This window comes from Tursiops truncatus, chromosome 11 (genome assembly GCF_011762595.2).
Source record: "Tursiops truncatus isolate mTurTru1 chromosome 11, mTurTru1.mat.Y, whole genome shotgun sequence".
Lineage (NCBI taxonomy): Eukaryota > Metazoa > Chordata > Mammalia > Artiodactyla > Delphinidae > Tursiops > Tursiops truncatus.
The window spans coordinates 15,488,854-15,513,965 of NC_047044.1; the positions used below are offsets into that span (position 1 = coordinate 15,488,854).

A 25,112-nucleotide genomic window follows, 5' to 3' on the forward strand; every position below is an offset into this window, starting at 1 on the left:
AAATTGGCAATAGCAATTTTATGATATAGAACTGCTATAGGAATTTTTTTTAATTGACTTTTCCTGCTAATTTGCTTTGGGAAATGGGTGATAGCAAACTTGCCAACTTTTTTTTAAAGGCATGGCTGCTTTTTAAAAATATGAAATTTGATTGGTGCCGTTAGGATAAATATCCTTGGATGCACAGCTTCTTCATTAATTATATAAGGGACAAATGATTTCAGAGAAGGAGAAATCTATTCTGTGATACAGCATAAAACAAATATGTCAAAAAATTGGAAAAATGATGACAGAGAGGCTGGAATCTGAAAATGAAAGCATGCCCATTTATAATCTCAGGAAATTAGTCCATTAGTGAGACCACAGAAGGCAATGAGTGTTTAAATAATAAAAGATAAAGCAAAAGAACAATTTTAATTAGATTTGATCTGACCTAGATTAAAAAAAGGAATGAAATCTAGCCTACCAAAAGACAGGTATACCATCTAGCTTTCTGGAAATAGATTTAATAAAGTACTTAAGATGAATACGTTCCATAAACTTTGTATGAAGTTCTAATACCAAACAAAACTATCCTCTTAATTAAAAGCCACATTATTATTATTTTTTTTGACGAGGTGAAATAAAAGATAATTCTTTCAACGGCTGCCAAATATTTATAGCTTAAGCATCTTTCTGGAGAAGCAGACAAGAGGTTACAGCATTTTGTACCAGCCACGTACACACAGTATGTTTTTAATGATCAAATGAAATATCCCTGCAAAAGGCAAATCGCTGATAAGTTACTTTCTAGGGTCTACAAACACAAATGGTTTCAGGGGCCAGGCCTTAAGGATATGCAAAATTGGTCAAGTATAAATAACATGGAGTATTGGGGACTAGGGTAAAATGGAGAACAGTGCTAGTCTAAACAGGGAAAAAAAAATCATGCAGGCCAAAACCAAGACACCACGATTAATTACATCATCTGGTGGCTAGTTTGCCAGCCCTGCTTTAGACTTTTACTTGGGCAAGTTAACTTTCTTTACAGAGCAGGGCTTTTCTCACTTGGAGCAAGGGCTAGGTACTATAATCTGTTACAAAAAAATATTTATTTTTCTACATTCCTCAGAGGCTGCCTGACATACAGATTCTTATAGAAGGACTCAATGCTCACCATCCTTAAAAACCGGATCTAAAACATCTGTTTCGCCATTCTTTCATAAGACCTATGTCTATAGCCATGGTTAAAAAACTTTTTCCTTCGAAGTAGTGGAACCCCTCACCCTTTTTATTTTAACAAATGAAATCTACATAGAAAGCTGATTTATGAAATAGATGAAAGTGGAACTGCTCAGGCAGAAGAGGGGATAGGGATGGCCAAGGAGAGTGCAGGCCTAGAATCCCTTCTATTTGTCTGCACTCACTTGCTTCCTCTTAAGGCAGCCCCTAAGGCACTTTCAGGAACTCTGGGGAAACAGTCTGAAAACCCATAGGCTTCTCAGTGATTCTTAGCCTTGGCTATACATTGGAATCACTTGAGAAACTTGAAAGACAGGCCTCACCAGAAACCAATTAAATCTGTTTTGGTTTTTTTCCAGGTGATTGTGATGCACCTTGAGGTTAAGAACCACTGGGATAGAGTGCCTACTTGAGACATTCATTGTGTGCTACTAGTCTCTCCCTTTTTTCAGGTGCTCATAAAAGAAAAGAAAAAGGCGTCTAGTTGGTGGCCATTAACAAAAATGCCAAACGGGGTCATCACCAAAAGTCAAGAACAAAGAGGACCCAGAGGAGGCTTCTGAGAACTATGGAGTTTTTAAGAAGTATCCAGATGCCACAGTGAAAATGTAATTCCACCACTCATCTATTATTTGCTTAGGTGTATAACGACAGGACATATTTTCACTGGTTTCTCTTCTGCTGCCTGCTAAATTAGAAAAAAACATATAGTCTTATAAATAAGTAAGTAAAGGTACTTATTATAGGCACATACCACTTACCAAGCAGACAAAGGCAACAAGGCCTTAGAAGAAAGTATAAGGGAAGGTAGATGTATTAACTATTTAGACCATGCTCATCTGTCTCTTGAGAGAAGGCTTCTCTCCTCAAGCTCAATGGAAGGGTGACTTAAATCAGATCCACACACTGTTTTAGAATATAATGAAATTAGCACAACCCATCATGTGCCTCAGGGAAAAAATTGGTCAGGAGGACACACTGGTCAGCTCTGTGGTATTGTGGATACCACAGCACACAAAGTCAGGACATGCATTCCTGGATCAGGGCATATTTGATTCTTTTCTTGGTTCTTTTAAGGGCTTAGTGGAAATGATGTCTGTTTTCCATAAGCTGACCTCAAGTCCACTGCTGCTAAAATGATTTAATGTCTTGCTGTGAAATTAGCTACTAAAGTCACAAAATCCTTTGCTCACTGAGCATGAAAGCAGCAGCCAGAAATTCACTCTTACAGAGTAAGAACTTACCATCCTCTACCCATGTAGTAAAACATTCCAACCCCCCAAAATCACTCCAGGGATTGAGGTTTCATCTTTTTTCCTTGAAAAAACACCCCCTACCCCTACCCCCACCCCAGTACTCAGAAGAACGTAAACAAAGCCACAGCAAACACAAGTTGCTGAACCATGCTACTCTCCTATGGGAAAAATGCCAGTGTTCTGGGGGCAGTTCTGGGGGCAGGAGGCAGACTTGGACACTGTCTCCCCTCCAGCTCCCCACTTCAAACCAATCTCATGTAGCTTCTGCCCAGAGGAAGAGAAAACAAATAGTCACCACCACAGCAACAGAGTGAGGTTTCATAAAAAACTACTTTTGAAAAAAAAAAAAGACTATTTTTGGTTGAACAAACACTTGCCACCTTTATAACCTTGAACAGTATAGTCTGAGATTTAACTTTCCAGGTTTCAGGATCTTAACACTGAAATTCTGGGATTGGTTTTTCGTTCCAAGACTCTGAGTCCTAAGATACTTTAAGTATACTAACTGTTAACTGTGGTGGATATTTTATTGGATAATTTTATACTTATCATAATTTTTCCCACCCTGTCTCTGCTCCCCTCCCCATCTTCTCAGCACTCCAATCCTGTTTTATGTCTTCCAATTAGGTGACAAGTATCCAAACTCTTATGTGTGATATGTCACCAAGACTTTTGTATTATATAAGGTCATTATATGACAGCAGCTGGAGACAAAAGGATTAAGACTTGCTCTTCAAAATGTTGCTACATTTGGCCAACATCAACAGTACTACTAGTTCACTGAAGAAAAAAAGCTATTAAATGTTCCCTGAGCTATATGAAAGTTAACATCTATCTCTAAAAAATGTGGATTAAATTTTGCTCAAAGCACCCTGGTTAACGAAGAGGCTATAAAGTCAAGTCCCTACAGAGGCTAAGGCAGATAAGATGAACGAAAAAGATACATTATCAGGGGATTGGTTCAAGATGGTCGAGTAGAAGGACGTGCTCTCACTCCCTCTTGTGAGAGCATGGGAAGCACAACTAACTGCTGAACAATCATGGACAGGAAGCCCCTGGAACTCACCAGAAAAGATACCCTACATCCAAAGACAAAGGAGAAGCCACAATGAGACGGTAGGAGGGATGCAATCACAATAAAATCAAATCCCATAACGGCTGGGTGGGTGACTCACAAACTGGAAAACACTTAATACCAGAGAAGTCCACCCACTGGAGTGAAGGTTCTGAGCCCCACGTCAGGCTTCCCAGCCTGGGGGTCCGGCAACAGGAGGAGGAATTCCTAAAGAATCAGACTCTGAAGGCTAGTGGGATTTGATTGCAGGACTTCAACAGGACTGGGGGAAACAGAGACTCCACTCTTGGAGGGCACACACAAAGTAGTGTGCGCATTGGGACCCAGGAGAAGGAGCAGTGACCCCAGAGGAGACTGAACCAGACCTACCTGCTAGTGTTGGAGGGTCTCCTGCAGAGGCGGGGGTGGCTGTGTCTCATTGTGAGGACAAGGACACTGGCAGCAGAAGTTCTGGGAAGTACTCCTTGGCGTGAGCCCTCCCACAGTCTGCCATTAGCCCCACCAGAGAGCCCAGCTAGACTCCAGTGTTGGGTCATGTCAGGCCAAACAACCAACAGGGAGGGAACCCAGCCCCACCCATCAGCGGTCAAGTGGATTAAAGTTTTGCTGAGCTCTGCCCACCAGAGCAACATCCAGCTCTACCCACTACCAGTCCCTCCCATAAGGAAACCTGCACAAGCCTCTTAGAATAGCCTCATCCACCAGAGGGCAGACAGAAGCAAGAAGAACTACAATCCTGCAGCCTGTGGAACAAAAACCACATTCACAGAAAGACAAGATAAAAAGGCAGAGGGCTAAGTACCAGATGAAGGAACAAGAGAAAACCCCAGAAAAACAACTAAATGAAGTGTAAATAGGCAAGCTTCCAGAAAAAGAATTCAGAATAATGATAGTGAAGATGATCCAGGACCTCGGAAAAACAATGGAGGCAAAGATTGAGAAGATACAAGAAATGTTTAACAAAGACCTAGAAGAATTAAAGAACAAACAAACAGAGATGAACAATACAGTAACTGAAATGAAAACTACACTAGAAGGAATCAATGGCACAATAACTGAGGCGGAAGAACGGATAAGTGAGCTGGAAGAAAGAATGGTGGAATTCACTGTTGCGGAACAGAATAACGAAAAAAGAATGAAAAGAAATGAAGACAGCCTAAGAGACCTCTGGGACAACATTAAACGTAACAACATTTGCATTATAGGGGTCCCAGAAGGAGAAAAGACAGAGAAAGGACCCGAGAAAATATTTGAACAGATCATAGTCGAAAACTTCCCTAACATGGGAAAGGAAATAGCCACCCAAGTCCAGGAAGCCCAGAGAGCCCCAGGCAGAATAAACCCAAGGAGAAACACACCGAGACACATAGTAATCAAATTGGCAAAAATTAAAGACAAAGAAAAATTCTTGAAAGAAGCAAAGGAAAAACGACAAATAACATACAAGGGAACTCGCATAAGGTTAACAGCTGATTTCTCAGCAGAAACTCTACAAGCCAGAAGGGAGTGGCATGACATATTTAAAGTGATGAAAGGGAAGAAATTACACCCAAGATTACTCTACCCAGCAAGGATCTCATTCAGATTTGATGGTGAAGTCAACAGATTTTCACACAAGCAAAAGCTAAGAGAATTCAGCACCACCAAACCAGCTCTACAACAAACGCTAAAGGAACTTCTCTAAGTGGGAAACACAAGAGAAGAAAAGGACCTACAAAAACAAACCCGGGGCTTCCCTGGTGGCGCAGTGGTTGAGAGTCCGCCTGCCGATGCAGGGGACACGGGTTCGTGCCCCGGTCCGGGAGGATCCCGCATGCCGCGGAGCGGCTGGGCCCGTGAGCCATGGCCGCTGAGCCTGCGCGTCCGGAGCCTGTGCTCCACAACGGGAGAGGCCACAACAGTGAGAGGCCCGCGTTCCGCAAAAAAAAAACAAAAAACAAACAAACCCAAAACAATTAAGAAAATGGCAACAGGAACATACATATTGATAATTACCTTAAATGTGAATGGATTAAATGCTCCAACCAAAAGACACAGGCTTGCTGAATGGATACAAAAACAAGACCCATATATATGCTGTCTACAAGAGACCCACTTCAGACCTAGGGACACATACAGACTGAAAGTGAGGGGATGGAAAAAGATATTCCATGCAAATGGAAATCAAAAGAAAGCTGGAGTAGCGATACTCATGTCAGATAAAATAAACTTTAAAATAAAGAATGTTACAAGAGACAAGAAAAAGGACACTACATAATGATCAAAGGATCAATCCAAAAACAAGATATAACAATTATAAATATATATGCACCCAACATAGGAGCACCTCAATACATAAGGCAACTGCTAACAGCTATAAAAGAGGAAATCGACAGTAACACAATAATAGTGGGGTACTTTGACAGCTCACTAACACCAATGGACAGATCATCCAAACAGAACATAAATAAGGAAACAAGCTTTAAATGACACAATAGACCAGATAGATTTAATTGACATTTATACGACATTCCATCCAAAAACAGCAGATTACACTTTCTTCTCAAGTGCTCATGGGACATTCTCCAGGATAGATCACATCTTGCTTCACAAATCAAGCCTCAGTAAACTTAAGAAAATTGAAATCATATCAAGCATCTTTTCTGACCACAACACTATGAGATTAGACATCAATTACAGGGGAAAAAACGTAAAAAACACAAACACATGGAGGCTAAACAATACGTTACTAAATAACCAAGAGATCACTGAAGAAATCAAAGAGGAAATCAGAAAATACCTAGAGACAAATGACAATGAAAACACGACGATCCAAAACCTATGGGACGCAGCAAAAGCAGTTCTAAGAGGGAAGTTTATAGCAATACAATCCTACCTCAAGAAACAACAAACATCTCAAATAAACAATCTAATCTTACACATAAAAGAACTAGAGAAAAAAGAAAAAACAAAACCCAAAGTTAGTAGAAGGAAAGCAATCATAAAGATCAGAGCAGAAATAAATGAAACAAAGAAAACAATAGCAAAGATCCATAAAACTAAAAGCTGGTTCTTTGAGAAGATAAACAAAATTGATAAACCATTAGCCAGACTCATCAAGAAAAAGAGGGAGAGGACTCAAATCAATATAATTAGAGTGCTTCCCTGGTGGCACAGTGGTTGAGAGTCCGCCTGCTGATGCAGGGGACACAGGCTCATGCCCTGGTCTGGGAAGATCCCACATGCCGTGGAGCGGCTGGGCCTGTGAGCCATGGCCGCTGAGCCTGCGCATCCGGAGCCTGTGCTCTGCAACGGGAGAGGCCACAACAGTGAGAAGCCCGCGTACCGCAAAAAACAAAACAAACAAAAAAATATATATATGTATAATTAGAAATGAAAAAGGAGAAGTTACAACAGACACCGCAGAAATACAAATCACCCTAAGAGACTATTACAAGCAACTCTATGCCAGTAAAATGGACGACCTGGAAGAAATGGACAAATTCTTAGAAAGGTATAACCTTCTAAGACTGAACCAGAAAGAAATACGAAATATGAACAGACCAATCACAAGTAATGAAATTGAAACTGTGATTAAAAATCTTCCAACAAACAAAAGTCCAGGAACACATGGCTTCACAGGTGAATTCTATCAAACATTTAGAGAATAGCTAACACCTATCCTTCTCAAACTCTTCCAAACAATGGCAGAGGAAGGAACACTCCCAAACTCATTCTATGAGGCCACCATCACCCTGATACCGAAACCAGACAAAGATACTACAAAAAAAGAAAATTACAGACCAATATCACTGATGAATATAGATGCAGAAATCCTCAACAAAATACTAGCAAACAGAATGCAACAGCACATTAAAAGGACCATACACCATGATCAAGTGGGATTTATCCTAGGGATGCAAGGATTCTTCAATATACGCAAAACAATCAATGTGATATACCATATTAACAAACTGAAGAATAAAAACCATATGATCATCTCAATAGATGCAGACAAAGCTTTCGACAAAATTCAACACCGATTTATGATAAAAACTCTCCAGAAACTGGGCACAGAGGGAACCTACCACAACATAATAAAGGTCATATACAATAAACCCACAGCAAACATCATTCTCAATGGTGAAAACCTGAAAGCATTTCCTCTAAGATCAGGAACAAGACAAGGATGTCCACTCTCACCACTATTATTCAACATAGTTTTGGAAGTCCTAGCCATGGCAATCAGAGTAGAAAGGGAAATGAATAAAAATTGGAAAAGAAGACGTAAAACCGTCACTGTTTGCAGATGACATGATACTATACATGGAGAATCCTAAAGATGCCAGCAGAAAACTACTAGAGCTAATCAATGAATTTGGTAAAGTAGCATGATACAAATTAATAGACAGAAATCTCTTGCATTCCTATGCAGTAGTGATGAAAAATTTGAAAGGGAAATTAAGAAAACACTCCCATTTACCACTGCAACAAAAAGAATAAAATACCTAGGAATAAACCTACCTAGGGAGACAAAAGGCCTTTATGCAGAAAAGTATAAGACACTGATGAAAGAAATTAAAGATGATAGAAACAGATGAAGAGATATACCATGTTCTTGGTTTGGAAGAATCAATATTGTGAAAATGACTATACTACCCAAAGCAATCTACAGATTCAATGCAATCCCTATCAAATTACCAATAGCATTTTTTATAGAACTAGAACAAAAAATCTTAAAATTTGTATGGAGACACAAAAGACACCGAATAGCCAAAGTAGTCTTGAGGGAAAAAAACAGAGCTGGAGGAATCAGTCTCCCTGACTTCAGACAATACTACAAAGCCACAGTAATCAGATGATATGGTACTGGCACAAAAACAGAGATATAGATCAACTGAACAGGATAGAAAGCCCAGAGATAAACCCACGTACCTGTGGTCAACTAATCTATGACAAAGGAGGCAAGGATACACAATGGAGAAAGGACAGTCTCTTCAATAAGTGGTGCTGGGAAAACTGGACAGCTACATGTAAAAGAATGAAATTAGAACACTCCCTAACACCATACACAAAAATAAACTCAAAATGGATTAGAGACCTAAATGTAAGACCAGACACTATAAAACTCTTAGAGGAAAACAGAGCAAGAACACTCTTTGACATAAATCACAGCAAGATCTTTTTTGATCCACCTCCTAGTGTAATGGAAATAAAAACAAAAATAAACGAATGGGACCTCATGAAACTTAAAAGCTTTTGTACAGCAAAGAAAACTACAAACAAGACCAAAAGACAACCCTCAGAATGGGAGGAAATATTTGCAAATGAATCAACGGACACAGGATTAATCTCCAAAATATATAAACAGCTCATGCAGCTCAATACCAAAAAAACAAAACCCAATCCAAAAATGGACAGAAGACGTAAACAGACATTTCTCCAAAAAAAGACATACAAATGGCCAAGAGGCACATGAAAAGCTGCTCAACATCACTAATTATTAGAGAAATGCAAATCAAAACTACAATGAGGTATCACCTCACACCAGTTAGAATGGGCATCATCAGACAATCTACAAATGACAAATGCTGGACAGGGTGTGGAGAAAAGGGAACCCTCTTGCACTGTTAGGGGGAATGTAAATTGACACAGCCACTATGGAGAACAGTATGGAGGTTCCTTAAGAAAATAAAAATAGAACTACTATACAGCCCAGCAATCCCACTACTGGGCCTATATCTGAGAAAACCATAAATCAAAAAGACACCTGCACCCCAATGTTCACTATTTACAATAGCCAGGTCAGGGAAGCAATCTTAATGCCCATTGACAGATGAATGGATAAAGAAGATGTGGATAAAGAACATTTATACAATGGAATATGACTCAGCCATAAAAGGGAATGAAATTGGGTCATTTGTAGAGATGTGGATGAATCTAGAGACTGTCATACAGAGTGAAGTAAGTCAGAAAGAGAAAAACAAATATCGTATATTAACGCATATAGGAATCTAGAAAAATGGTACAGATGAACTGGTTTGCAGGGAAGAAACTGAGACACAGATGTAGAGAACAAACGTATGGACACCAAGGCGGGAAAGTGGCGGGTGGTGGTGGTGGTGTGATGAATTGGGAGATTGGGATTGACATATATACACTAATAATGTATAAGATGGATAACTAATAAGAACCTGCTGTATAAAAAAATAAAATTCAAAAAGGAAAAAAGATACATTATCAAATCAAAGGAGCTTATGCCTGGTATGATAGGGGTCACAGTCACTCAACTCCATCAGTCAGTTACCATGTGAGAATGCAGGCTTAATGTTATCAGAACTTCCACTTTTTCAAAAGAAGTTAGAAATTCAGATCTTCATCTGAAATATCTGAATTCTAAATTATTTTAAGAAGCCCTATATAAAACAAAAATTAAAAACATAAAACCAAATAACCAACACAACATCAGGCAAGTGAAGCAAAACCTACTTGTGGGCTAAATGTAGCCTATGGACTGACAATTTGTAACCTCTAGGAAAGGGATCAGGGTTTTTAGGAAAAGGCATTTGTGTGCCAGATCATGGAAGAAGGGGGCAGGTGGGGTGGGAAAGGAGACGTTATATGCACATGAAATTAGAAATGTCTTCCCAGGAAAAACTCTCCATAATATCTGCCACTCCACAAAAACAAAAGAGCAGAGTGGAAATTTACCATATCCTGTTTTCTTGAATTCCATTCCCTGGCCCCACTCCCCAACTAGATGTGAAGCTTGATGAGGGCAGGGACCTCAACTGTCTTGGTATCCTAATGTTGAGAAGGGGCTGACCAACTTAAATTTATTCAACAACTCAAAAAAATTAATTTATTCAACAAAAATTTACTGAGTGCCTACAGTATGTGAGGCACTATTTTGGGGCCCTCTCAGTGAATATAAAAATTTCTCTCATGGAGTCTATCTTCTAGTGGGGAGAAAAGACTAAATGAATAAGTAAATTATATGGTATGTTAGAAGGTAAAAAGTGCTATGAAGGAAAAAGAGGAAGTGCAAGATGGAGGGGTAAAGGTAGGAGTGTGGCAATTTTTAATATGGGGACAGGACAGACTTTACTAGGAAGATGATAATTGAGTAAAGACATGAAGGAGGTGAGGGAATAAGACATGCAGCTATCTAGAGAATAGGCATTCCAGGCAGAAGGAGCAGTCAGTGATGCAGAGCCTCAGGCAAGAGTGTGTCTGGAGCGTGACAAACAGTGAAAAGCCCAGTGTGGTGACAGTACAGTGAGAAAGGGTGCCTGTACATCACTACAGGGACTTTTGGTGTTTAGCCATTGTAGAGTTTTTGAGCAGTGACGTCTGACTTACATTTTATAAGGATCGCGTTGGCTACTGAGTTGAGAACAGACTGAAGAGTGACAAGGATAGAAGCAACAAGACCAGTTAGGAAGCTATTTAAAATGATCCTGGAGGGAGAGAAAAGTTTAGCTTGGACTGGAGTAGGTAGCAGTGATGGCAGTAAGGGGTGATTAGATTCTGAATGTATTATGAAGGCAGAGCCAGAATTACCTAACAGATTTTTGTGAACTAGAATGAACTGAATAGAACTTTTAGCTTTCAGGGATATCAGGGTTTATAAAAAAACATTTTCTCATTTTCTATTTTGGTTATATCAAAGAAAGATAATAGATGCTCTAAGAACAGGGAAATTATGGGAGAGGCAAATCATCTCTCCCTTTGATTGGCTTTGAAGAATATGGTAGCAGTTAAAACACAAGCTTTGACTTCACACCTGTTAGGATGGCTATTAGATTAAAAAAAAAAAAAGCCAGAAAAATAATAAGTATCGGAGAGGATGCAGAAAAACTGGAACCCTTGTGCATTGCTGGTGGGAATGTAAAATGGTATGGCAGTTCCTCAAAAAATTAAACATAGAACTACCACATGATCCAGCAATTCCACTTCTGGCTATATACCCAAAAGAAGTTAAAGCAGGGACTCTTGAAGCAGGGACAGATAGTTGTACACTCGTGTTCATAGCAGCATTATTCACAACAGCCAAAAGGTGGAAACAACACAGGTGTCCACTGATGGAAGAATGGATAAACAAAATGTGGTAAATACATTAAATAGAATGTTATTCAGCCTGAAAAAGGAAGGAAATTTTGACACATGCTACAATATGGATGAGTCTTAAAGACATTCCAAGTGAACTCAGTCATAGAAGGACAAGTATATGATTTCTCTTATATGAGGTTCTTAGATTCCACTTATATGAGGTTCCTAGTCACATTCATAGAGAAAGAAAGTAGAATGGTAGTTACCAGGGGTTGTGGGGAGAGGGAATGGATACAGAGTTTCAGTTGGGGAAGATGAAAAGTTCTGGAGATGGATGGTGGTGATGGTTGCACATTAATGTATATAATGCCACAGATATGTATGCTTAAAATGGTAAATTTTATGTATATTTTACCCCCAACATAAGAAGGCAAAGTGAAAAGCACAGTAAAACCTGCTTTGTCTACCTCAAAAACAACAACAACAATCTCAAAAAACACCAGCTCTTGAGTTAGGCCACCTGACCACTCATGAACTGTGTGCCCTAGACAAGTTCTGGAAACCACTGAGCTTTAGTTTCCTCATCTGTAAGATGGGGATAACCCTAGCCCAAAGGTTTGCTGTAAAGATTAAATGAGATAACCCTAGCCCAAAGGTTTGCTGTAAAGATTAAATGAGATAATATCAGGAAAGTTCTTAGAACAGTACCTGACACATATTAGATAATAAATACCAGCTATTATTAGCATAAGTGAGCTACTTGGTAAGTAAGCCAGCCAGAAGGCCTTGGATCCAGTGAGTTAGTCTATTAAGTTAAATCGCCACTATGGAGCTGCATGTGCTAAAGAAGCCACGCAACACTAGGTGTTCCGTGGAGTTTGCTATGGTTAATTCAGATACAAGGTATTCTGAAGAGACACCAGTTAATAATGGTGACTGAGGTGAAAATGTCTCAAGTAATTTGAGAATTACCATATAAATATAAAACTGATTCCACATTAAAAGAGTAGGGTAAATTATGAAACAACATCTTAATCCAAGTTTTTGCATTCTATTAGCAATGTAAAGAAATAGGGTAATGTGGTGTAATTCTTTCACTTATTTATCAACTATTAAGTACCATGTATCATCCATATAAATAGACATACTGAATACATATAGATACACCAAGTTGCACCTAGGCAATTAAAAAAGCTCCAAAATACCTTTTTAAATTATAGTGCTTTATAATGTTTCCTACCTTGGGCTGTTGGATTAAGAGTGATATCCTTGATATAAAGGATATAGAAAACTATGGTTGTGAATCTGTAGGAAATGAAACCTGAAGCAAAGCTCAATATTGTAGGTTCAGGTAACACACATTTTTCTGGCCATTTACCCAAATTAAAATACAAAAGAAAAATTAGAGAACTCAATTTTGAAAGTGCAAAACTGGTGTGATTGCAAACATCACAAAGGTTGGTTAACCATGGCAGAAGTGGCAAAATTTTATTTCTGATTCCGGTCTTTAGAGATCTGAATTTAGATTTTGTTTCATGATTGCCTACAGTAAATAAATTTCAGTTCCTAGAAAGGCTAGTTACATCCTATTATACATAAGTATACCATCACAGTCTAAACTAGGCAAAAAGAAAAATCTTCAAGTCCTGTTTCTGATTCATCTACTTCAAGAAATATTAAAAACAAAGCTATCTCTTCATTTGTATAGCCCCAACATATGGACACAATTATAATGGGACTTGACTTAAAGCAGCATAACAAAATTTTGACAAAAGAAAATAAAATCTTTTGTGCTGAAGAAACTGTACAGCTGCTGCCACAGCTACTGCTGAGAGATATATGGTCAAGAAGGAAACACCCCTGAGTTGCTTAGTAGAATAATTTTAATCTGCTGGGTGTGTTTACGAACTAGTGTGGGGTATTAAGAATACAATGGGACATCCTAGAGTTCTGCCCACTTTGGCCATTCCGTCCTTCTCCCCTCCATACAGTGGCCCTTTAAATACACCTTTTTGGACCCACAGGCTCCTATATACCACACCTAGCCTGAAAGCAACTGGTCTAAAATAAGCCAAATGTCATTACGTACACATTTTTCAACTGATGTTTGGAATGATGTACAAACCACGGTAATCAGTTATACCATCTATTCAGTCAAGGGGCCTCCATGCTCAGAGGCATAAAAGAAATGGGTATAAAGCCAGAATTTAGAAATTTGGTTTCTTTTTGATACAGGACCAAAGCTTATCTGAAAACTTTTTACAAACATGGCTAGACATACACCAAAAACCTGTGTGGCATGTACTTGATTCTATGAGTGTATTTTGTCTAAGTGTGTTAATTGCAGAAAGCCATTTCCAGTCCGTTAAATACATTTATTTGGACACAAAAAGGGCTGTTGTGATATTAACTGTCTTTCATAGCCTGAATGTAAGCTCCATACAATTCTTAGTTTCAGATTCCACTAAAGGATTATAGGTTACCTTGGTGCATTAATCGGAATCCACTTACATTTCTGACAATGGGACGAGGGTCAACTGGATGACGGGTAATTTCTCTGCTTCTGCCAATGCTAGCACTGTTTGTGAATAAATGCATCATAAGAGAAGCAGACTGTGATCCTGAGAACACTGACTGGTGAAGAGTAATAAGGGGGTAGGGGACTAAGTCATCCTTTCAAATGCTGACTTTATAAACTTGACTAGATTGGTAAGAAGTTTCCTTTCCTTGAGCTTGTGGATCACTGCCCAGAACACAAAGGATTGTCTTGCTTGCAAAGTACTTTTTCATCACCCCTTCCATGGGGACCATTTTAATAAGTATTTTAAATTAACAAATGAAACATCCCACTACACTGCTGCACCTGAAAGAGGGAAGATGTAAGAAAAAAGCAGATGCAAATCTATCTAAAGAGGGAAGATGTGATGCTATGTGAGAAAAACATATTTATACTTACAATGAGCAATGTTTAAGAAACACAACAAGATCTCACAATGGTGACTATTCTGGCCACACTAACGCACCATTCCTATTAATGATATAGGCCAGGTCCAAAGGCTGAAGAAGATTCCAACCAGGGATGTAATAAGCCTAAGTACAGAATCTTTCTGACAGAAAGCCAAAACAATAATAATATCAAACATCATGGTCCTTGATTTAAACAAACAGTGCTTTCCTGAAATCTAGTATCACTTACATAATGTAATGTATTTCTATTTCCCGTACTATTGGGAGAGACCCAGTGTGTTCTTGTATTTTTTCTGAGGTTTTTCTTATTATAGTAGCATTCTTGTGTTTGCCAGATATATGACCAATACCATTTTAGAAGTCATTTACCAAATAAAATCAACAACACACATTGAGATGCAATGATATCAACCACTCATGAGTACTCAAGAGTTTTCTATGTTAGTTGACTGTATTCACATACCCTGGGACACAATGAATGCCTAATGTAATTTCTACCTTCATTTAAAAATATGAGACTCCTTAAATGCTATATTTTAATGTCTCAAATGGAGAGGCAGAAAATATTAAACTGATATGGAAATATAGTTTATGGGATGGAAAAATCAAGAGCTAGCAAGAATAATTTAGAATGATGACTTCTATAATTATGGAAAGATTAATGTATTATTTTTCTATCTTAGCTTCAAATACCTGATAGAGGTGCCCAACTTATAACATCTACATGGTGGCAGTCTTGAGAACTTACTGCTTAGAGCCACTGCTAGCTTTTTTTCCTCCAAAGTCTTTTTCTTCTAGGACACACTCCTAGATCCTGTTAAGGCTGATAGCCCTGGGGATGCCACAAGTAACACCACCTACTCAGACCTGATTTGCCAAGAATACAGGCCATATAAGTCCTGTCTGATTAGGGAATGATCTTTTCTTTTACCTTCTGACAACCTATTATTTTCATCTCAACAAAGCACAATCTATACTTTAAAAAAAAGGGTCTAATTTTGCAGATAATGATTTTTCTATCCCTGATCAACTACTACATTTTCCACATCACACTCTAGAAGACTGTGGATAGAAAATAGCATATGTCAATATCATCATCAATAGGGAAGGGCACACCCTTTTAATATTCAGTAATGAAAACCAGAAAACTGAGCTCAAATAACTCCTAATAAGTGGAAACTAAGAAATTTACCTGGGATTGGAGTTGAGAGGGGGATGAAAAGGATGGGGAGTAGAAAAGTAGAGGTGGTTTGTTTCGGGATAAGAGACGATTAGTGTCTTTGACTTGTAAGCACTGACTCAGGGAAAACTTGATAGAGTCTCTGGTTTGCCTATCCAAGTGTACTAATGCCTCTGTTAAAAGATGATTCCATAAGTGTTTGATTAAAATTTACCATAGAGCCAGTTTTCTTTCCTTTTGCTAGTAATGTGCCCTGTTGCTTTACTTTATTGACTCATAAGGGCTTTTACACAAGAGGAACTATCAGAATGTATGGAACCTACATTTAGATTTCTGAGAAAGACTGAAGTATCAAATAACCAACTTAAATACTTGGTCTTGGTTATACCTTATAAAATCTCAACTTATGGAAAGGAGAGCACAAAATAAGCAACAATATCCTTTAAATATATGATGGTAGACATCTAAAAACACTACCTCTCTTAATACTTAGGAGAGGGTAATGAGCACATGCAGCAGAACATTTCTTGCAATATTATCCTTCCTCAATCACTTGACGTCACCCTCTAGGCACTAGCTATGAAACTGCCTCTAAAACTATTAAACAGAAAGCTTCCAAATCCACAAAAGAAGAGAAATACTTGGAAAATGAAAGCCAAAGGAAGTGAAAGGCAAATAATCAATTGAAAGGCAGACATAGTTAGGTGAAAAGAAACATGATACTATACTTTGGTTTTGCATTTTTGTATTCTTCAGTGTCTGTGTCCTCGTCCTCTGAGTACCAATTATCTCCTCTTCCTCCAGCCAAGAGGCCCCTGGCCGCCAACAGTCCTGCAGCATTCCCATAGCCAGTGTATTTCAGCAGGCTATCCACTGCAAAAACAGAATAGGTTTTTAGACAGGAATCCTTGAGTCCTCACTATCATCACCAACTACTCACCAACACAGGGAGGCTAGAGATATATGCCATGGTAGTAAATCTTAAAATTGAGGGGTTTCCAAAGTGTGGTAGTAGTGATCCTACATGCTCTGAGGACCAAAAACCTTTTTTCAGGTATCAGAAATTCAAATGAAGCTGTTTTGAATATAGTTTGTGGCAGGAGTGGGGCTTCTGTGACCGCCAGGCCATTGGGAAGGGTGGTGTTTTAAGTTTTTGATCACAAATTTGATTTCTTTATTCAGTTTCAGAAAAATGATGATTAGAAAGTTAATGAAAGCCAGACTGACATTTTACCAATATAGCACATAATGTAAATCTTTCTTATTCCTTTTATAGGAATTAGAGGGAAAGAGAATAAGAAATAAGAAAACCTAAGGATATTAGCAAATAGGATAGGCTAAGTTACTCCTTTTTCAAAGAAGTCAGCAACAATATGTAAGCACATTATACCCACTGAAAGGCAGGCCAGGAATTGCTGGACCTTAATAATGGCTCTATCACTTACTAGCAGGCTCTTTACTCCAGTTTTCAGATACAGACAATTAGAATAATATCTACCTCACTGGTTAATACATGCAAGGTGCTTAGGAAAGTATCTGGTACAAACTAAATGTGTTTTTTTCCCCTAGTAATATGTAAAATGATTATTTTATTTTTTAAAGATTTATTTATTTATTTTTGGCTGCGTGGGTCTTAGTTGCGGCACGCGGGATCTTCATTGAGGCATGCGGGATCTTTTGTTGCGGCGCGCGGGCTTCTCTCTAGTTGTGGCATGTGGGTTTTCTCTTCTCTAGTTGTGGCGCACAGGCTCCATGGCGCGTTGGCTCTGTAGTTGTGGCACATGGGTTCCAGAGCATGTGGGCTCTGTAGTTTTGCAGCACGCAGGCTCTAGTTGAGGCACGTGAGCTCAGTAGTTGTGACACATGGGCTTAGTTGCTCCGCAGCATGTGGGATCTTGGTTCCCTGACCAGGGATCGAACCAGTGTCCCCTGCATTGTAAGGCAGATTCTTTACCACTGGACCACCAGGGAAGTCCCTAAAATGATCATTTTAGACTTATCTTAACAACAAGAAAAAAAAAGCCCAGTGAAGCACTTGGTGCAGGTCCTGTGTAAGTATCAACTTGTCATCAGTTCATCAATGTAAGGGGAACCCTGAATTGTAGGAATCTTTTTGATTTCTAAGTACCTTTAAGGAAAATACTAAGGAATATTTAGCAGCTTTATTTAGAAACTCTTTTCTTCAGGTACAGTTTCAAGGTGAACACTATTCAATCAAAACATAAAAAATGGCAAAATTTACTTAAGGCTTTCAATAAAATGTCATTCTAAAGACAACTGTAGGAAACAAAACATAACACTACGTATTTTATTCACATATAAAGCGTTAGTGAAATCTACATCTGAAATACTACTGTAATTCATATAACTTACCTCAAAAAAGAAAAAATAAAGCTGGAGAAGATTCAGAAGAGGGCAATTAAAATGACTTTGGGGACCTGAAAGGGGCAGTGGATAAGGAACTAAGTGGTTAAGGAAAGGGGATATATATAATGAGTATGAAACCATGAAGGGCATGGATAGGATGTAGGATGAATAGTCCAGGATAGAGTTGTTCATTAAATTTTCAAATACTTGAACAAAAGGGTACCTCCCTTGACACTGAAAACAGGTAATTTGGGGGCAAATAAAATGAAGTCCTGCTTTCAAAGGACACAGCAAACTAGTGAAATTTGTGCAAAAGGAAATACAGATTAATAATATACGTAGACTAAATAAAGTTTTACACTAGTCACTTTTAACTATTTTCTACATTAAAATCTACTGGTAACCATGGTCTCTTTGGTAATAATTCTCAATGGGTGCTGGGTAGAGTCATATTAGAATTTAATGAGGGATCATGGTGGTGTAATCTGAAAACTCTGAATAAATCTGATATGCTCCCTCTTGCCTCCACAAGACGGAGTGATTTTACATAAGTTAATGGATTCTTGATGGGTTATTAGGAGAAGTGAATATCCAGTATATACAGATATTCTTAATATTCATGACCTTAACCACATGGTCAGATACAAAGTCACTGAGGCTGAAGGATCATGTATCTGAACCCACATGACAATAATACTCTCACTAAGTTTTTGGATAAGGTTTATTTTTTTAACAAATATGATGTTTAGCACTTCCAGAAAAGAAATATTCACTGAAAATGTGAAAGTCTAAACTGAGATGATATAAATAAATGGTTTAAATAAATATACTTAAAAAATAACAGTAAGAAAGACACAAAATGTAAATAACCACCTACAGTGGCCAGACATTAAAACAGCTTAAGAATACAGTTTATGAAAGGCCAAAATAGGTTAAAAAGAAGTCAACAGAACACTAAATAACCTGCTTTCTTATGCAGAAAATCCTCCTGGAAGCTAATCAATAGTAAAAATCTCTAGCACTTTTATGAAAATAGTGCTTACTGCTCATTCACTGGAACAAACATTCTGTGTCAACTCTGTGACAGCTTGGGTTACAAAGACTGTTTCAGACATACCTTGCTTTCAGAATAGTAGACAAGGCTATAGCCAATAGTTTAAAAATCAAATGAACATTTGCTAATGAGATAAAATACTTAAAAATGGGGGTTGGGGAAGAGGAGACGAATGGACTACAAAATCCACACAGTGAGAGGCATTTTCTTTGTGAAGTTCTGATTTATATTATTTGGTGGAGTGTTTTTAGTTACTTTTTAGTCTATTTTCATATATACTGTATAACATCCTGTTTGATATTGTGAAGGTAATAAGAGGAAAATGGACTGAATTTGGATGTTAAGATGAGTTGCTTAGGCAAACAAAAGATCTTCTGAGTGGTCCTTAAAAAAAAAGAAACACAAATATATTTGTTCTTTGTCACAGTACTCATCCATGCAATTAGATGAAACCGCCGCCGAAATGAACAAAACAGCATTCAGTCAGAAAGTTGCAAGAAATATTTCACCATTATTTTATCAAGATGCTAGAAGGCACTATGAACAGAGGAAAGCAACCACAGCAGCACACTGCAAAGTCAGAACTGCGCCGGTAGTAATGGCATTATTGCTTATGTAGACGTGGGTTTTATCATACTCTACCATGAAAACCAAAAAAAGGGGTTTTGCTCTTTTACTATGGAGAAAGAATGGCAGAGCCAGACTCTACCCAGAAACCATTCCCCCTTCTCTGTTACACAGAGAAGGATTTACAATCATTTTCCATTCAGTTAAATGCTGTGACTCTTTGAAATCCTATACTAGAAGCTTCCTCTAACTAGTCTTCCTACTTCCAGTCTCACACCCCCTCCATTCCTGGTTCCACACAACTGCCTGTTATATCTTTGATATTCTTTTCTTTTTAATTTTATTTTATTTGGCCACGCTGCAAAGCATGTGGGATCTTAGTTCCCCAACCAGGGATTGAACCCGTGTTCCCTGCATTGGGAGCACGGAATTTTAACTCAATGTCTAGAATAAAAGTTTGATAAACAAAAAGTTACAACATAGCAAATGTCAAAAGTATTAACAGAGATAAGTAACAATGGTACAAAGCAGAGAATGATGAACTCTACCTCAGATGATCTTCACACAGATGTTGCTTAAGGTGATCTTCAAGAATACATAAAGCTCACTATGCTAACAAAGATGGGAGAGGCATTCCATGCAAAAGGAACAGCATCTGCAAAGCTATAGAGATATGCCAAGGAACAGTGCAGTATAATCATGCAAGAGTAAAGAATTTAGTGTGATTAAGCAGAAAGTGCAGGGTAGGGAGTGGATTTCGGATACACTATAGAGGTAGGCCATGGAGGTAAAATTTAGATTTTACCATGTAGGTGACAGGGAGTCACTGCAAGTTTTATAAGGGGGAATGACAATATTATACATGTATTTTAGAACAGTCCTTTTCTTAGCCCTGTGTAAGACAGAATGAACAAAACCTGACCAGAAACAGAAGGATAGGATTATTTTAGTAGTTTATTAAGAGAGACACAGATTTGGAAATCCCCCCAAAGCAGGGTGAAGCAGAAGCCAAGTGAGGGGAAGAGACGGCTCAGGAAGCAATGCAAAGTGAAGATGGGGCCAGAGAGAGCTTTATGGAATGCTGGCAAGTCGATGTGGACAAAGATATGCGTTAGCAACTCACACTGAAAAGAATGAACAGAGAGGTAAGCTCAAAGGAAATCTAAGAGTGTGTTGTAGCACCGAAAAAATGACAGTGGTCAATAGTGTCAATCGTTATGAGAGATGTTATACAATAAAGACTAAAAAATACACATTCCTTTTGAAAAGTAGTTAATTTGTGACCTTCCTGAAAGCATTTTCAGTGGCATCTGGGGAGTGGGGAATGGTGGAAAAGCCTTACTTGCAGCAAGTTGAAGCCTGAGTGGGTAATGAAGATACTGAAAAGAAGAACAAATCAGTCTTTCAAGATGCTAACATGTGAAGGCAGTGACATGAAGATGTATATAGATTGAGGAAAACATAGGGAGTTAACAAACAAAAGAACAGAGGGTAACAACTGATGAAGCAAGTCTTCTGAGAAGACAGGAAGGGAAAAGATCATCAGGAGAGGGAGACTGCTTAGCTCCAAGCTAAAGAGACACCTGTTCCTCTGAGACTGAAATAAATGAGACAAAAGTAAGTGTGTAACGGTGTGGGGCTATGTGCTGAGACAGTTCAAGCCTTATTTATCTCTTCAACTCAGCTCCTTCCCTACCACAACGCCTAGCACACACTGGGAGTTAATAAATGTGTTAAAAGGCGGGGGCTAGGGAGGAGGGGAATACCCCACAAAGGCAGGGGGTTGTTTTACAAATTATTTTCTTTTATTAAATTATGTAAGGCTTGTCTTTAGGACCCCTTATAAAGTACACAATTTGCAGGGCAGGTAATAAGAATTTAGTTTTGTCAGCGCTCAACAAAACAAGTCGGTAGCATGAGCACAAGTTAATCTGTGGGTTGCTATCAGTTGGAGATGTAGTTTAGCCTGGCACAGATGGCACTTGGATGGCTTTTTCTGTGCCAAGTCTTCCATAAAATTTTGGTCTTTGTATCTTGCCCCATTTCAATTTTCCTTTTTAATCTTGTCTCTGTGTTCCTAACCCAATTTGATTGCTATTTGCTGTCTCTACTTAGTGGTCTGAACTTTGTGCCTTGGTCATGGTACCTTAACTTTCAAACTCAGCTTTGAATATCTTTAAGAGGAAAGTTCAGTCACTCTGATAAATTATCTTAAATTTATTTAATTTTGATATAATCTGCCTCCAAACCCAACCCAAACTCTAAAATCTGATGACTTATGAGTTGAATATGGACTATACAATTTTTTGGCGGGTGAGGGGCAGAAGGTTTTAAATTAGAATTAGTTGACAGCATTTAAAAACTCTCCTGAAAAATCTAGGTGATTTGGTAACATTGGCCACATGCTCCTTCATGGTAACAATCAGCTGGAGCTAAAGAGCAGCAAGGTCCCTTTTCCAGTCTCCCACATTCCCCTTGTTCCTCCACTCCCAACCCACGATCTCCCCAACAATTAGCTAAGTGTCAGTTTTCATTTATCATCTTATGTTCTGTTCATTTGACTTACTTTATTACCAACCTGGCACTTTGTAGGCATCTGAGTTTGTAATCCTTGATAAAGAAAGTAAATAATAGGAGGGCAGAGACCTTGCTTATCTTGTATACCTTTGTATTCCCAGGGTCTAGCTCAAGAAGTATTTGTTGAATAAGCAAGCTTTTATTTCAGAAGAATACTTTTACTATTAAAATCAAACTAGAAGGAAAAGAAGTTGAATATATATAGAATTGTTAAAGATCAAATGAAAAAGATACAGTTTTGCTAATATGGGTTTGGGGCTCAAAGTTAGGACTATGACACCTCAAATACTGGGTCCCAGGGGGAACAAAGCTAACCATTTCAAATTAAAAACAATTAACAGATTCATTTATCAATGTATATACCATACTTGTTATAACACCAACTCATTAGTAAGGTGATTGATTATATTTATATATATAATTTATGTATTTAGATATGTAAAATTATTTAGATATGTAATTTATGTATTTAGGTATGTAATATATATTTAGATATGTAATTATGGAAGAAATAAACTTCATTTTTCCCCTCTTAAAAATTTTACATGTACACAAGAAATGCATGCTCATTGTAGAAAAATTATACAATACAGAGAACTAAAAAAAGTCACCAGTCATTCTACCACTTAGAGGTAACAATGGATAAGATTTTGATGTATGTATATTTTGATAAATACTTTTTGATGAATGGATACATATGTGTGGTTTAGATTTACATGTATGTGTGTGTATATATGATCATACTTTAAATACAGCTAATTTCTGATCTCAGAAAAATCGATTTAATTCAGCCAGTATTTGCAGACTACTATATGCAAGGCATTATTCCAGTCAATGTCAAGATGTAATATCTTTTTTCATAGTCATGAAATAACTGAATTGTTTAAAAGAGCAGCTGTTAAATAAACTAGTCTATGAGAACAGCTGAAGATAATTACAGTTGACCCTTGAACAACACAGGGGTTAGGGGTGATGGCCCTCCGTGCAGTTGAATATCCTCCTATAACTTTACAGTTGGCCCTCCATATTTTCAGCTCCACATCCGTGGACTCAACTGACTATGGATTGTGTAGTACTGTAGTACATATTTATCAAAAAAGAATCTGCAGGGCTTCCCTGGTGGCACAGTGGTTAAGAATCCGCCTGCCAATGCAGGGGACACGGGTTCCAGCCCTGGTCTGGGAAGATCCCACATGCCACGGAGCAACTAAGCCTGTGCGCCACAACTACTGAGCCTGTGCTCTAGAGCCCGTGACCCACAACTACTGAGCCTGCGTGCTGCAACTAATGAAGCCCACGCGTCTAGAGCCCGTGTTCCACAACAAGAAAAGCCACCACAATGAGAAGCCTGAGCACCGCAACAAAGAGTAGCCCCTGCTTGCTGCAACTAGAGAAAGCCCGCGTGCAACAAAGACCCAACGGCAGCCAAAATAATAATAATAAATAAATAAAATTTTAAAAAAAAGAATCTGCATATAAGTGGACCTGGGCAATTCAAACCCATGTTGTTCAAGGGTCAATTGTATTATGAGAGGAAATATGGCAGAATGGAAAGACAGCTCTACTGCATGAGCTTGGATAAGACCCTTCCCTCACTTATGACATTGAAATAATAATAATGTTTACCTTAGAGAGTCCTTATGAGAATTAAATGAGATTATGGCATAGAATGTTTGGCACATGAATACATAATAGTTGTGTTTATTATCATTGTAATGATATTGATCAAATTATGTTGCTAATATACCATCTTAACAGTAACTGAAGTGGTTGTACCAGTTAATCAGAAATGAAGTTTAAGAATTCAATGAATGTGGACTTCCCTGTTGGCGCAGTGGTTGAGAGTCCATCTGCCGATGAAGGGGACACAGGTTCGTGCCCCAGTCTGGGAAGATCCCACATGCCGCGGAGCGGCTAGGCCCATGAGCCATGGCCGCTGAGCCTGCGCGTCAGGAGCCTGTGCTCCGCAACGGGAGAGGCCACAACAGTGAGAGGCCCGCATACCACAAAAAAAAAAAAAAAAAATTCAATGAATGCAACTCAATAACAAAAATCCCCAAATAATTCGATTAAAAATTAGACAAAGGACCTGAATAGACACTTTTCCAAAGGCATACAGATGGCCAACAGGTACGTGAAAAGGTGCTCGGCATCACTAATCATCAGGGAAATGCAAGTCAAAACCACAATGAGAGATCACCTCACACCTATTAGGATGGCTTTTATCAAAAAACAAGAGATAACAAGTGCTGGCGAGGATGTGGCAAAGATGGAACCCTTGTGCACTGTTAGTGGAAAGGTAAATTGGTGCAGCTACTATGGAAAACACTATGGAGGTTACTAAAAAAATTAAATATAGAACTACAATATAATCCAGCATCCCACTTCTGGGTATATATCCAAAGGAAATGAAATCAGAATCCCTATGAGATATCTCAACTCTCATGTTCATTGCAGCATTATTCACAGTAGCCAAGATATGGAAACAAGCTAAGTGCCTATCAACAGATGAATAAAGGAGGTGTGTGTGTGTGTGTATGCATGCACGTGTATGCACGCACACACACACACACACACACACACACACACACACACACACACAGTTGACCCTTAAGGAACGCTAGGGTTAGGGACGCCTACCCTTCACGCAGTCAAAAATCTGTGTATAATTTGACAGTCTGATCTCTGATTTTGTGGTTCCACATCCACAGATCAAACTAACTGTGGGTCCAACCTACTATGGATCATGTCGTACTGTAGTGTGTATTTACAGAAAAATATCCACATCTAAGTGAACCCGAGCAGTTCAAACTTGTG

At 38.5% G+C, this 25,112-nt stretch overlaps 1 protein-coding gene and 1 long non-coding RNA gene across 17 annotated transcripts in view; one reads left to right on the plus strand and one right to left on the minus strand.

The window, feature by feature from the left end:
• The window catches only part of LOC117314177 (uncharacterized), a 118,987-nt gene extending 102,523 nt beyond the window's left edge, over positions 1 to 16,464 (plus strand). For 6 of the 8 annotated variants that reach the window (XR_012324215.1, XR_012324214.1, XR_012324216.1 and 3 more), the window contains one exon: positions 1,581 to 16,464. This is a non-coding gene — a long non-coding RNA (uncharacterized lncRNA). The remainder of the gene's footprint in view (positions 1 to 1,580) is intronic. The other 2 variants (XR_012324218.1, XR_012324217.1) reach the window with 2 other exon arrangements.
• RIC8B (RIC8 guanine nucleotide exchange factor B) overlaps positions 1 to 25,112 on the minus strand; it is a 126,893-nt gene that overhangs the window by 17,168 nt on the left and 84,613 nt on the right. For all 9 annotated transcript variants that reach the window (XR_012324212.1, XR_002172873.3, XR_012324210.1 and 6 more), the window contains exon 8: positions 16,459 to 16,603. Coding sequence is in view for 2 of the 9 variants with exons in the window: in XM_019918451.3 (XP_019774010.1) it covers positions 16,459 to 16,603 (145 nt within the window). In the remaining 7 variants the exon portion in view is untranslated. The remainder of the gene's footprint in view (positions 1 to 16,458; positions 16,604 to 25,112) is intronic.